Consider the following 13,245-nt stretch of genomic DNA (forward strand, 5'->3'; position numbering starts at 1 on the left):
TCCTACCTAGCCTTTACTAAAGGGTTTCTTCTAGAGATACTGGATAAATACATGCACCCCACCAACAGAAAGTAGGGAGGGTGACAATACAAACAATGTATACTCTCCCTTACAGAGGTGAATGCCCTCACTGGTTCAGCTGACCTGCTGGAGTTTGCAAGCTGTTCCTCTTCTGCTAGCAAAGGTGAATCAAGCAAGTTATTCGTAAACATTCTTAGAGGGGAGGAATAGGGTTTGTCGGTCTGTTGGGAACAGAGTGTTTTGGGGAAGAACTTAAAGATGCAGAAGGTAGAGAGAGGAACATCGTAAACTAGGAAAGGAAAGTAATATTTTACTAGTGCTCTACTTTGGATCTGATTATCGTAATTCTTTGAAGATCAAGGTACGGTCATTTCAAAACAAATATAAACGAGCACACAAACATCACTTTTTAAAAATGTCATAGTGTATTAACTGTCAGGGTTTGCGGACAAATAAATTTAGATAAGGCTGCAGGTATAGCAGCACCAATGGCTGAGCATTTTTAATTGTATTGCTGTGTAGCAGAAAAGATGCACATGGTATCTAACTAAGGGCTTGTCTTCACTACTGGGAGATCAACGCTGCTGTAATCGATGCAGTGGGTGTGGATTTAGCAGGTCTCGTGAAGACCCGGTAAATCGACAGCAGAGCATTCTCCGGTCGACTCCAGTACTCCAGCTCCCCGAAAAGAGTAATGTAAGTTGACCAGAGCATCTCCCATCGACGCAGCACAGTGAAGACACTGTGGTAAGTTGACCTAACCTACATCGACTTCAGCTATGTTATTCACATAGCTAGAGTAGTGTAACTTAGGTTGATTTACCCGGGTAGTGTAGACAAGCCTAACTCAGCAGAAAGGAGGTATAAAAACAGGCAAGACCACAGGAAATACAAGGCTGCCAGAGTATCTTCTCATTTGGGGTTTATCTCATGACACGATCTATGATGTTCAAAACTCTGAATAGTATTGGCTCTAGCTATCTAAAAGATCACATCTCCTGTGATGATGACCGCACGACAGATTTGTTCCATTGCAAAAATAAAACTGTCAATAAACAAGGAAGGCTTGTATCTGTCAGATGTATCTTCCACAAGAGCTAACCCATGGCAGTGGAACTCACTGCTTGTTGCCATAAGAACTTTCACCACCATGACCATGTTCAGAAATAAATGAAAAACCATTTTTTTATTTTTCCCACAAAAATGGTCTCCATCACATCACCATCCTCATACTTTATTTTTAAAAATAACTAAGCTAGTTCCTGTTGGTAGGGCTGGAAAGGAGAGTGGGTTTTATTTTTTTCTTCTTGTGGAAGGGGCTAAGATATCCCAGTGATAGAAGACAACATAAAAAAAAAAGCCAAGAGAGTGCTAGTTATATATAGTCACATAGCACACTAGATCCAAGTCTAACACACAAAATGCCATGCTTTTTTGCTTTTGCAAAATGTAGCCAGATTGCAGATGTTTTTGAGATGATGGCAGAGAAGAATTAAATCAAAAACATTGGAGAAGAGAACAAGCCAAGCTCTTGCCTCTGACTGTTCTTGAATCAGATTCCAGTTCCATTCAATATAATGTTTGTTAAAGGATAGAATGGATGTAACATTATGGTCTACTGAAATATACTACAACAATGAGAAAACTCATCATCTCACTTGTGCTGAGGGAGTGAGCAAAAGTAAAATAAAATAAAAGGCATAATGTCAGAAGAGTTTCAACTTTTTTTCCTCTTGTTTCATGGAAATGTTGCTGATGAGATTTTAATCACATTTAACTTGCGGGAAGTTTACAAAGTAGGAAGAAGTCTTGTTCCTTCTATGTATCATTTATAGTGATTTGCCAATGAATGTGAAGAAAGAACAAATGTAATAAAATGAATTATCTTTACTGAAATACTACGTAGGCATGTTAATAAAACTTAAAATCTTTTAGATTGAGATACCAAACATATTTTACATTTGCCAATATACAGTAATCAAAGATTTTAAGCATGTAATTTAGATTAGTATGCATCCTACCATGTTCTGAAGGGGGGTTCGAAAGAGGATGGAGCTAGGCTCTTTTCAGTGGGGCAGATGACAGAATGAGCAATGGTCTCAACTTGCAGTGGAGGAAGTCTAGGTTGGACTTTAGAAAAAACTATTTCACTTGGTGGGTGATGAAACATGGAATGGGTTAGTTAGGGAGGTGGTGGAATCTCCATCCTGAGAGGTTTTTAAGGCCTGGCTTGACAAAGCCCTGGCTGGGATGATTTAGTTGGGGTTAGTCCTGCTTTCAGCAGGGGTTGGACTAGATGACTTCCTGAGGTCTCTTCCAACCCTAATCTTCTATGATTCTATGTTTTGTGTAGCAGGTAACAGCAGTTTAGGCTGCTCTACTTCAGGGTATGGTCATCCCTGTCCATGTGCACCTCTGGTTGGTATTGCCTGATTAGGGCTTCTGCTCAGGGTAACAAGTGAAGGCCAATGACAAACTCAGCAGATGAGGGCCAAGTTCCCCAAACGCAGTGAAGGTGAATGAGCCATGACTATGGATCACATAGTGTAGAAGAGCCAGATATTCAGAATGGTTGTTCGTGCTCCCAGGAACCAATGGCATCTGATGGACTAGTTCCTAGGAAGTGGGATGGTGTCCCCCACATATAAAATTCCTCTATGTCTCCCATGCCTCAAGAAGACAGTGTGAAATGAAGGGGGGTAAAGCCACAACAGACTGTGACAACAGCACCAATATTAAAGTCCCCACTATTATTGACTGCAGGAGGAGAGGCATGCTCCGCATGCATAGGACAAGTGTAACCCAAACCTCTTATAGGGAAGGTGCAGCCCCAATGATCCCAACTTCCTGGAAGTCCAAACCAGATTTTAGAGACACGTTCTCTGTCACCACATGGAACATATTAACCCTGAATGGCATTGGGTACATGACAGTTCATCAAAGAATTTATCTGTTAAAAGACAGTAATCGTCAGAATCAAAGAGCCCTGTCTACCATAACGACATTAAGTTACTGTAGAAGGCGAAACCATCTTCCATGCTGGTTGTCCACACCTAGCTCAAGGTATGGCACTTATTATTAGACAGCAGCTAGTATAGACTTTAACCACATAGAACCCCATCTCTCTGGGCTTACTCTATGTTTGGCTCCAACATCTTTGTGGACATTTATCTGTCATTGTGGCCTATAAGCCAACAGAAAATGCATCATCTGTGAAAAGAACACATTCTACCACCAGCTAGTAGCAAATATCCAGTTAATTCCACCACATGACAGACTACTAGTGCATAGAGTATATAATGCCATAAGTGGCTGTGATTGAGCTGGGGAAGTATGAAAGGCCTTCCAAAACTTACGGAATGGACCACGCTGCTTGACCCGATGGCATTCCAATCCAGCTGCTCAGAGATGCCTTGGAACCCAGTGAGCATCAGCCTGCATCAACTGTTCTTAGAAGTGTGGCCATCACACAAAGTACCAGCAGAATGGAAAGATGGCATCTAGTGCCCTTGTACAAAGGCAAAGGATATCACTCTGAGTGTTGCAACTACAGGCCAATCTCATTGTTACTGGTCTCTGGAAAGGTCTTTTATCATGTTCTGCTTGGTAGGATGCAGCCACTCCTTAACAGACATCACCCACAACAATCAGGGTTCATTGCTGGGTGATTGGCAATGGATGCTGTCCTTACCCTCCGGCTTCTGGCTGAGCTTCACCAAAAATGTAAACACTCACTTGACATGATATACATCTACATCAGATTGACTTTTGATTTGGTTGACAGATCAGATTTTGGTTCACACTGAAAGGAGTTGGCATTCCAGATATTCTAATCTACTGCACAATCTTCACATTGGTACTAGCGAGAGAGTGTGTGTTGGTTCACAGATTCACCACATTTCTATACAATCTCAGCTGTGTGGCAGGAATGCATCCTCACCCTGCCTATTCTGTCATGCTATTGACAGGATCCTTGGACTTGCTGCACCACACACTGGAATCAAGATTGGTCAAGAAGTGTTCTCAGACCAAGTCTATGCAGACGATGCTGCCCTGCTTGTGGAAAAGTCAGAATTTCAGCACTGTCCTCCAAGGTCTCCAAGATGTTGTCCACATTGTGGGGTTGAATGTCTCATGGTGGAAGACCAAGGTACAGAACCTTGCAGATGGGCCACCAAAATCCCTGGTGCAAGTGGGGGTAAGTACCATGGGTAGTGCTGACAAGTTCCACTACCTAGGCTGCAAGAAGAGTTTAAACGGTCACAACAAACCAGACATTCATTGATTAATATTTCTCACTGCTTCCTGCATGAAGTCCATGCTTATGGAAGCAAAAATGTCTATGCTGAGACAAAGTTCAGGATCTATCAAACCTGTGTACTACCCATATTGCTATAAAGGTCAGAAACCTGGACCCTCTTACAAGCAAACTTCGAGCAGTTAGAGACATTCCATATTCACTGTCAGTGCCAAATCCTGAGCATAAAATATTTTGATTTTGTGCAAAATGTCATAATCCTCACAGAGCTCTGACCTTCATTCAGGTGCTCATTCTATTCAAAAGTGTTACTGCACACTATTCTGCCATGTCACCAGCATGGACAAAAAACCCCTGGCCCACCATGCTCTCAAACTTCCTATTCATGCACACCCCGACTCTACTTGATGCCTACTGCGATTCCTGGCTATACAGGACTGAGCCAGATCTGCGAACTTCACTACACTATGTCTGATGCCACCATCAACCATGGTCACTCTGTCTGGTGCAATGGTTCTCAGTAGACTATGCATGTTGACACAACTTTCATGTTATTAAAGTAAAACAAATTAATAATCTGAAAATCAATTGAGGTGATATGTACACATTGTCTGTTTAAAAACAGTGACAGCTGTGCTATGTTCACATTTCAGTGAAGATTTCACAGCAAAAAAGTTGTTTCTACACTTATTTCTAGCATGTATGTTCTTAACCACCCACTCTTGTATATTTAGAAGCCTTCATATAAATGCAGCACTAGCTATATTTTCCTGTCCCAAAGGTGGGGAAAAATTCTAACCCATTTGAGTTTGTGTATTCAGATCTGAAGTATTTGTGGTTTTAGTTAATATGGTATGTGAAGTTTCTTCTGGAATGTTTTGACAGGGTGATTTATCCATTATAATGAATAAGGGTATTGCTTCTCAGTGCAGTAGAGAGAGCTTGTTTGAGAGCTGGTCTGAGATGTGGAATGAACTTCCACGGCTACTAGCGATCATCACAGACCTCATCATCTTCTACTCCAGGTGCATTATCTTTCATGGCCCCACTACAAAGAAATTCAGTCACTCACAAACACATCCCTTGACCTGTAAAGTGCAGCACAGCTGCTAAGACAATGGGTCAGATACTTTTTTACATGTATCCAAACATCACTCTCTTCTTACTCATAGCTTGCTCCTGCTCCCATAGATATCAATGGCAAAATCCTTATTAACATCAAGGACAGCAGGATCAAGCCAATCTTTTGAACTTTTAAAAATACCTGGTACCGATTACAATATATAAATGGATTTAATAACATAAAAGATTACCTGTATGGATAGCCATGGTATTTGGAGCGGAATATCGACAGCAGGAAGCTGAAGAAGAAAACCACGAGACCCAGTCCTACCAGGCATATTACTGGAAAAAATATTAACTGTGTTTACTATCATATAAAAACATGGAAAAGATTAACATCTAATGTCTATACTAAGATTATTATTTATGTCAATCACTTACAAAGAAATTTGGCATAGTTCAGTACCTTATGATGTCCAGTATCTTCTAACAGGGCATCAAAACACACATGGAAATTATTTATTTGTGGTTATTAAAAAAACCCTACTTATCAGTATAAGTGTATTATTGAGGCAAAAAGAACAGTAGTTTGCAGCTTGTGGATACAAACAGCTTGCTGGAGACTGTGGATATAGAAATCTTTGTAAATTATACATTTCAGACAATGTAATCTCAGGTACTTGTTTGCCCTTTCTGGAAAATAAATTACACTTAGAATATCCTTTGAGTAATAGTACCACGTTCACATCATAACCTAAGGTTAAAGTAAGTAGTAATGAAGGCAGTACAGGAGTTGCCTCATTTAGTTCTTATGTGGTTGAGAAGACTTTTATAGTCTTAGACCTGGTTTACATTTAAAGCTTAGGTCAACATGGCTACCCCATTCTGCGGTGTGAAAAATGTGTCCGTCTGCACTATGGTGTTATGGCAGCACAGATAAAGTGACATAGCTATACTGCTGTCATAAATATAAAGGAAAGGGTAAACCCCTTTGAAATCCCTCCTGGCCAGGGGAAAGCTCCTCTCATCTGTAAGAAGGTTTAAGAAGGGTTAAGAAGCTAAAGGTAACCTCGCTGGCACCTGACCAAAATGACCAATGAGGAGACAAGATACTTTCAAAAGCTGGGAGGAGGGAGAGAAACAAAGGGTCTCTGTGTCTGTCTATATTCTGTCTTTGCCGGGAATAGACCAGGAATGGAGTCTTAGAACTTTTAGTAAGTAATCTAGCTAGGTACGTGTTAGATTATGATTTCTTTAAATGGCTGAGAAAAGAACTGTGCTGAATAGAATAACTATTTCTGTCTGTGTATCTTTTTTGTAACTTAAGGTTTTGCCTAGAGGAGTTCTCTATGTTTTGAATCTAATTACCCTGTAAGGTATCTACCATCCTGATTTTACAGGGGGGATTTCTTTATTTCTATTTACTTCTATTTTTATTAAAAGTCTTCTTGTAAGAAAACTGAATGCTTTTTCATTGTTCTCAGATCCAAGGGTTTGGGTCTGTGGTCACCTCTGCAAATTGGTGAGGCTTTTTACCAAACCTTGTCCAGGAAGTGGGGTGCAAGGTTTTGGGAAGTATTTGGGGGGGAAAGACGTGTCCAAACAGCTCTTCCCCAGTAACCAGTATTAGTTTGGTGGTGGTAGCGGCCAATCCAAGGACAAAGGGTGGAATATTTTGTACCTTAGGGAAGTTTTGACCTAAGCTGGTAAAGATAAGCTTAGGAGGTTTTTCATGCAGGTCCCCACATCTGTACCTTAGAGTTCAGAGTGGGGGAGGAACCTTGACAGCTGCTATAGTACCTGTAGTGAAGATATGGTCTAAGTCAGGTTCACGCAGAAAGATTGGAGGATTTGTGTAAGCAACCACCAAAGAGATTCCATTAGTAATATAGGTTTTAAAAAAAATCTGAATGAACAGAGTTTTATAACCTCAGTATAAACCACTGTATTCTCTTAATAGCCAACGCAGCACACCCTTATTTATATCAAACAGTCATGTGCCACAATATCTATTAAATACATTGAAAATTACTTTGATTATCCCCCCCAAAAAATCAGTTCAACTCATTCAATATTCCCTTGATATCTGGGATAATCAAGAATGTCATGTGTAAATTGGAATCTGAACTATCAGGGTTGTGTGGAAAAAAATCACATTGTTCCTATTGAAATAAATGGGAGAAACCACTTGTTTTAGTTCATCTGGAAGACAAGAGGCAGAGAAAGGAATAAAAGTGAGAGAGAATAAATACCTTACTAAACTCAGGACAGGTCTAAACTACAAATTTGCATTGGTGCAGCTGCACCGCTGTAGCGCGTATGGTGAAGCTGCTCTAAGCTGACGGGAGAGAGCTCTCCCATTGGCTTAATAACTCCACCTCTGCCAGAGGTTGTAGCTATGGTGCTGTCTACACAGAGAGTCACAGTAGGTATAACTATGTCACTCAGAGGGGTGGATTTTTCACACCTCTGAGGGTTGTCATTGTACCGCAGTAAGTATGCAGTATAGACACCAATCCACAGAGTCATAAGTAGAGCAGTTGGAGAAAAAAAATCATTTTAAAATAGTTTAAAGAAGAACAAAAACATTTAGCAATTCCTCTTTGAGCAAAAAGAAGTGGTTAAAGGTATCTCTCTCTGATAAGTTCTAAAACTCTGGTGGTCAGACTATCAATTTGATTGCAGCATATGTCTTTAAGTGTTGAAGATAAATAGCAAAAATAATCAGTTATTTAACTTGGATTATAAACATAATTTGCAACACTGCTACTGTAGAGACAGCATCATACCTTAACAATCATGTTAGTTGCCTAGAATATAGGTTCTGATCCAACTCCAGTTGAAGTCAATGTAAAGATTCCTATTGACTTCAACAAAAGTAGGATCAGATGCTTGGAGAGAAATAATTGGAGGAACACCAAGGGACTAATCTGGTACCACTGAAGTCAAAAGGCATTTTGCCAATGACTTCCATGGGAGTAGGATCAAGTTCTAAATGCTGTAAGTGGTCACATTGTGTGGGTCTGGCAAGGGGCCAACTCAGCCGCAGGAATTCCTGGAGAAATTCTTCCTGACTCAACATTTACATGAGAAACTGAAAAAAATGAGGGCCTGATATTGAAAGGTGGTGATCACCAAAAACTGAAGACAGTGGGAGATGCAAACACTCAGCACTTCTCAGAGTCAAGCTCTAAACATGTAGAATTTCAGTATCTCAATTAAATTATGACTTAAGCTTAATGCCATATTAGGCTGTGATACAGAAGAATCTCTTTTTGAAGGACATTGAAAGACATCTACCAATGTTGTCACCGATAAGAGCTGATGAAAGGACAGTATACCTGTCCCCTTCAAGTCCTCATGCCTGGGGTGGAGCTCTGTGAGAGTATTGGCATTTCCACAGTTCAGTAATTTTATAAAATTAAATCATTATCTGTTAATAATACACACATCACAGAATTGCATCACAAGATAATTAGCCTCTTTTTTTAATTAAAAAAAAAGAGGTCGGTAAGTGCCAGTTCAATAAATATGATGAGACTGTCAATTGAATGGACTTGACTAACCCTAATAGGAATTTTAACTTTTTCCAAAAAACAGTTTAGCAATTATGCTATAATAAATATATAGTTTGGTATGTTACAATTGACATGGCAGCTCTTTAAATGGCAGATGACAGCCGGCAACTTTCATTATTTCCTCATTTCCTTTTAAACCAGAAAACAACATGTTAGGACATTTTCAGACACTGCCTCTCCCTACCACGTAAGGGCCAGATTTTGCCATCCTTATCAGATTGAGTAAAACTTTGTTCTGTGAGCATTAACATTTATTTCAATGGAAATGCTTGTAAAGTAAGGTACTATTCATCATGAGTAAGAAAGGCAGAATCTGGCACTCGTGTAATACAGACTCACAAATCCAAGAAATACGATCAGAGAGCTACAGTCAAATTTAAATCAAGCAACTGTCTATTTTGACACTGATGGTAATTTAGGGACTGAGGATAAATTTTTCAAAATTATCTTAGCAGCCTATGTCCTATTGAAGGAGATCTGAGAATCACTGTAGACAGCTTGATGAAAAGGGAGGATAGTGCAAAGACCTCCCTTTATACTGGGGGATGAGGAATACCTTCAATAAAACCCTCTTCCCCTTTCCTGTGAAGGAACACATAGAAGAGCTATGGAACCAAGAGCTCAGAGGGACTGAACCTTCTGGTATAGAGTGCTCTCATGAGATAGGTCCCTGAATAGGGATGGGGAGAGTTGGTGGGTAGGTGGGCAGGAGAGGAAGTCAAGTGTGTAGCCCATCTCTACAATGTTCAATACCTACTGGTCTGAGGTGACCAGAAATGACAGAAATGAGGCAGATATATACCATACAGAGGAGATGATCAGGGTTGGGTAGCAAGTGGCATGCTGTCTCACAGACTCATAGACTTTAAGGTCAGAAGGGACCATTATGATCATCTAGTCTGACCTCCTATACACAATGTAGGCCACAGAATCTCACCCACCCACTCCTGTAACAAGACCCTGACCTATGTCTGAGCTATTGAAGTCCTCAACTCGTGGTTTAAAGACTTCAAGGTGCAGAGAATCCTCCAGCAAGTGACCTGGGCCCCATGCTGCAGAGGAAGGCGAAAAACCCCCATGACTTCTGCCAATCTGCCCTGGAGGAAAATTTCTTCCCAACCCCAAATATGGTGATCAGCTAAACCCTGAGCATGTGGGCAAGAATCACCAGCCAGACACCTAGGAAAGAATTCTCTGTAGTAACTCAGATCCCACCCTATCTAGTGTCCCATCACAGGCCATTGGGCATATTTACTGCTAATAGTCAAAGATCAATTAATTGCCAAAATTAGGCTATTCCATCATACCATCCCCTCCATAAACTTATCAAGCTTAGTCTTGAAGCCAGATATGTCTTTTGCCGCCACTGCTCCCCTTGGAAGACTATTCCAGAACTTCACTCCTCTGATGGTTAGAAACATTCGTCCTGATGGCCAGGTTATATCCATTTGTTCTTGTGTCCACATTGGTACTAAGCTTAAATAATTCCTTTCCCTCCCTGATATTTATCCCTCTGATATATTTATAGAGAGCAATCATATCACCCTCAGCCTTCTTTTGGTTAGGCTAAACAAGCAAAGCTCCTTGAGTCTCCTTTCATAAGACAGGTTTTCCATTCCTCGGATCATCCTAGTAGCCGTTCTCTGTACCCGTTCCAGTTTGAATTCATCTTTCTTAAACATGGGAGACCAGAACTGCACACAATATTCCAGATGAGGTCTCACCAGTGCCTTGTATAACGGTACTAAAACCTCCTTATCTCTACTGGAAATACCTCACCTGATGCATCCCAAGACCGCATTAGCTTTTTTCACGGCCATATCACACTGGCTCATAATCATCCTGTGACCAACCAATACTCTGAGGACCTTCTCCTTCTCTGTTACTTCCAAGTGATCCACCCCCAGTTTATAACAAAAAATCTTGTTATTAATCCCTAAATACATGACCTTGAACTTTTCACTATTAAATTTCATCCTATTACTATTACTCCAGTTTACAAGGTCATCCAGATCTTCCTGTATGACACCCCGATCCCTCTCTGTATTGGCAATACCTCCTAGCTTCATGTCATCTGCAAACTTTATTGGCACATTTCCACTTTTTCTGCCAAAGTCAGTAATAAAAAGATTAAATAAGATTGGTCCCAAAACCGATCCCTGAGGAACTCCACTAGTAACATCCTTCCAGCCTGACAGTTCACCTTTCAGTATGACCAGTTGTACTCTCCCCTTTAACCGGTTCCTTATCCACCTTTCAATTTTCATATTGATCCCCATCTTTTCCAATTTAGCTAATAATTCCCCATGTGGAACCATATCAAATGCCTTACTGAAATCAAGGTAAATTAGATCCACTGTCTTTGGGAGTGGAATCAAATCTGCTGCCTGGTTGTAGAGAATGAGGGACAGTGGGATGTAGTGGCCAATCCTGAGGGCCTTCTCCCTGAAGCCTTCCGCCCCTTTCCGGCATACTGGAGTGGTCTATATTGTGGTCTATAGTAGAGGGCCTGCTTATCTGCTGTGACAAAGTTCCTGCTCTACCTTGGTGGGTCTTGCGCTTATTGGCGGATTTGCTCGCCTTGGAGCTTCACGGCAGCCCTCAGCTTGGCCATTTTTCTGAATTCACAGTCCAGATTGAGTCCTCCTGTGTCTGACCAGGAGTTGGGAGGATTTGGGGGGAACCCCGGGCCCGCCCTCTACTCTGGGTTCCAGCCCAGGGCCCTGTGGAATGCAGCTGTCTAGAGTCCCTCCTGGAACAGCTCTGTGACAGCTACAACTCCCTGGGCTACTTCCCCATGGCCTCCTCCCAACACCTTCTTTATCCTCACCATAGGTCCTTCCTCCTGGTGTCTGATAATGTTGTACACCTCAGTCCTCCAACAGTCCGCGTTCTCACTCTCAGCTCCTAGTGCCTCTTGCTCCCAACTCCTCACACGCACACCACAAACTGACGTGAGCTTCTTTTTAAAACCCAGGTGCTCTGATTAGTCTGCCTTAATTGATTCTAGCAGCTTCTTGATTGGCTGCAGGTGTTCTAATCAGCCTGTCTTAATTGTCTCCAGAAGGTTCCTGATTGTTCTGGAACCTTCCCTGTTACGTTACCCAGGGAAAAGGGACCTACTTAGCCTGGGGCTAATATATCTGCCTTCTATTACTCTCCTATAGCCGTCTGGCCTGACCCTGTCACAATGCAGAGACCTGAAGTGCTGTCTGGGGTGATGGCTGATGGCTGTCTGGGGTGGGGCTGCAGACCCCCAAGGACTTGAGTGTGGCCTTACAGTCCTCCAGTGATTTCATGGCCTCATCCATCTAATCATGAAACAAAAAGGAACCTTCAAAGTGCAGATCCTCGATTGTGGTCAGCAGATCCTGGATGCTATGTGCACAGCATCTAAGGCCACCTGGAGGACTGTTTTAGACACCACCTTCCCTTCAAACACCAAAGTCCAGAATTCACCCTTGAATTCTCATGGGGAACTATCCACAAAGCACCCCACGACACTCCATATTTTGCCAGGATGGCCTGGTTGTTGAATATCCTCATTTTGGGGCTTGAGGTGGGAATATGATTTCCATGCCCTTCTGCTCCTCATCCCTTGTCATCAATTTCTGTTGGCCCTGATGGGTTTTCACTTGCTGCTGTCACAACTAATTAGTCCAGTACTGGGTTTGAGAAAAATTGCTCGTAGCCCATAGTTCATATCTGGTACCACCTGTTGGACTGCTTTGAAGTTGGAGCTACAGATACAGAATTTGCCATAAGACCTTCACTGGCTCCAGCAGTCTCTCATTAATGCTTATCACTATGCAACCTGGTACCAGTGAGTGCAATATATCAAGCAGCATATGAGGCACTTTCCTGCGCCTTTTCTATAGGGATCTCTAAATTTGCCACTACTGACAATATACGTTCTGGAAGACCATATGGTCCTCCAGTACAGCTGATGCCTAGTGCAGCAACTGGAAGTTTTGTCTGGTACCTGCTGAGAGATTTCTGACTCCTGTGATTGCAGTTCCTACAGTTCCTCTTCTGGACCATGCAGAGGGAATGGTGCTCTCCCATCCACAGGGAAGTTGACCTGAACCTACAGTATGCTAGGGACGGTAGGCCCAAGACAAACTGAGGCACCCATGGCATCCACACCTTAAAGTGAAATGGCACCAGAGGCCATGGAGGCTGGGTCATGGTTCTGGTATGGATCAGTACTGGCATCACAATCTTCTTGAAGCTGAGCTCCCCTACCCAGAGGAGGTGGTGTGTGTGTGTGTGAGAGAGAGAGAGATCCAGCTGAACCCCTGGATATGGTTGGGGATGACTGTGGGC

At 42.0% G+C, this 13,245-nt stretch overlaps 1 protein-coding gene across 2 annotated transcripts in view; it reads right to left on the bottom strand.

The window, feature by feature from the left end:
* TUSC3 (tumor suppressor candidate 3) overlaps window positions 1-13,245 on the bottom strand; it is a 281,944-nt gene that overhangs the window by 11,290 nt on the left and 257,409 nt on the right. For both annotated transcript variants that reach the window (XM_084627131.1, XM_084627132.1), the window contains exon 9: window positions 5,593-5,683. In XM_084627131.1, the coding sequence (XP_084483257.1) occupies window positions 5,593-5,683 (91 nt within the window). The remainder of the gene's footprint in view (window positions 1-5,592; window positions 5,684-13,245) is intronic.

Source organism: Lepidochelys olivacea (assembly GCF_965140295.1).
Source record: "Lepidochelys olivacea isolate rLepOli2 genome assembly, chromosome: 4".
Lineage (NCBI taxonomy): Eukaryota > Metazoa > Chordata > Testudines > Cheloniidae > Lepidochelys > Lepidochelys olivacea.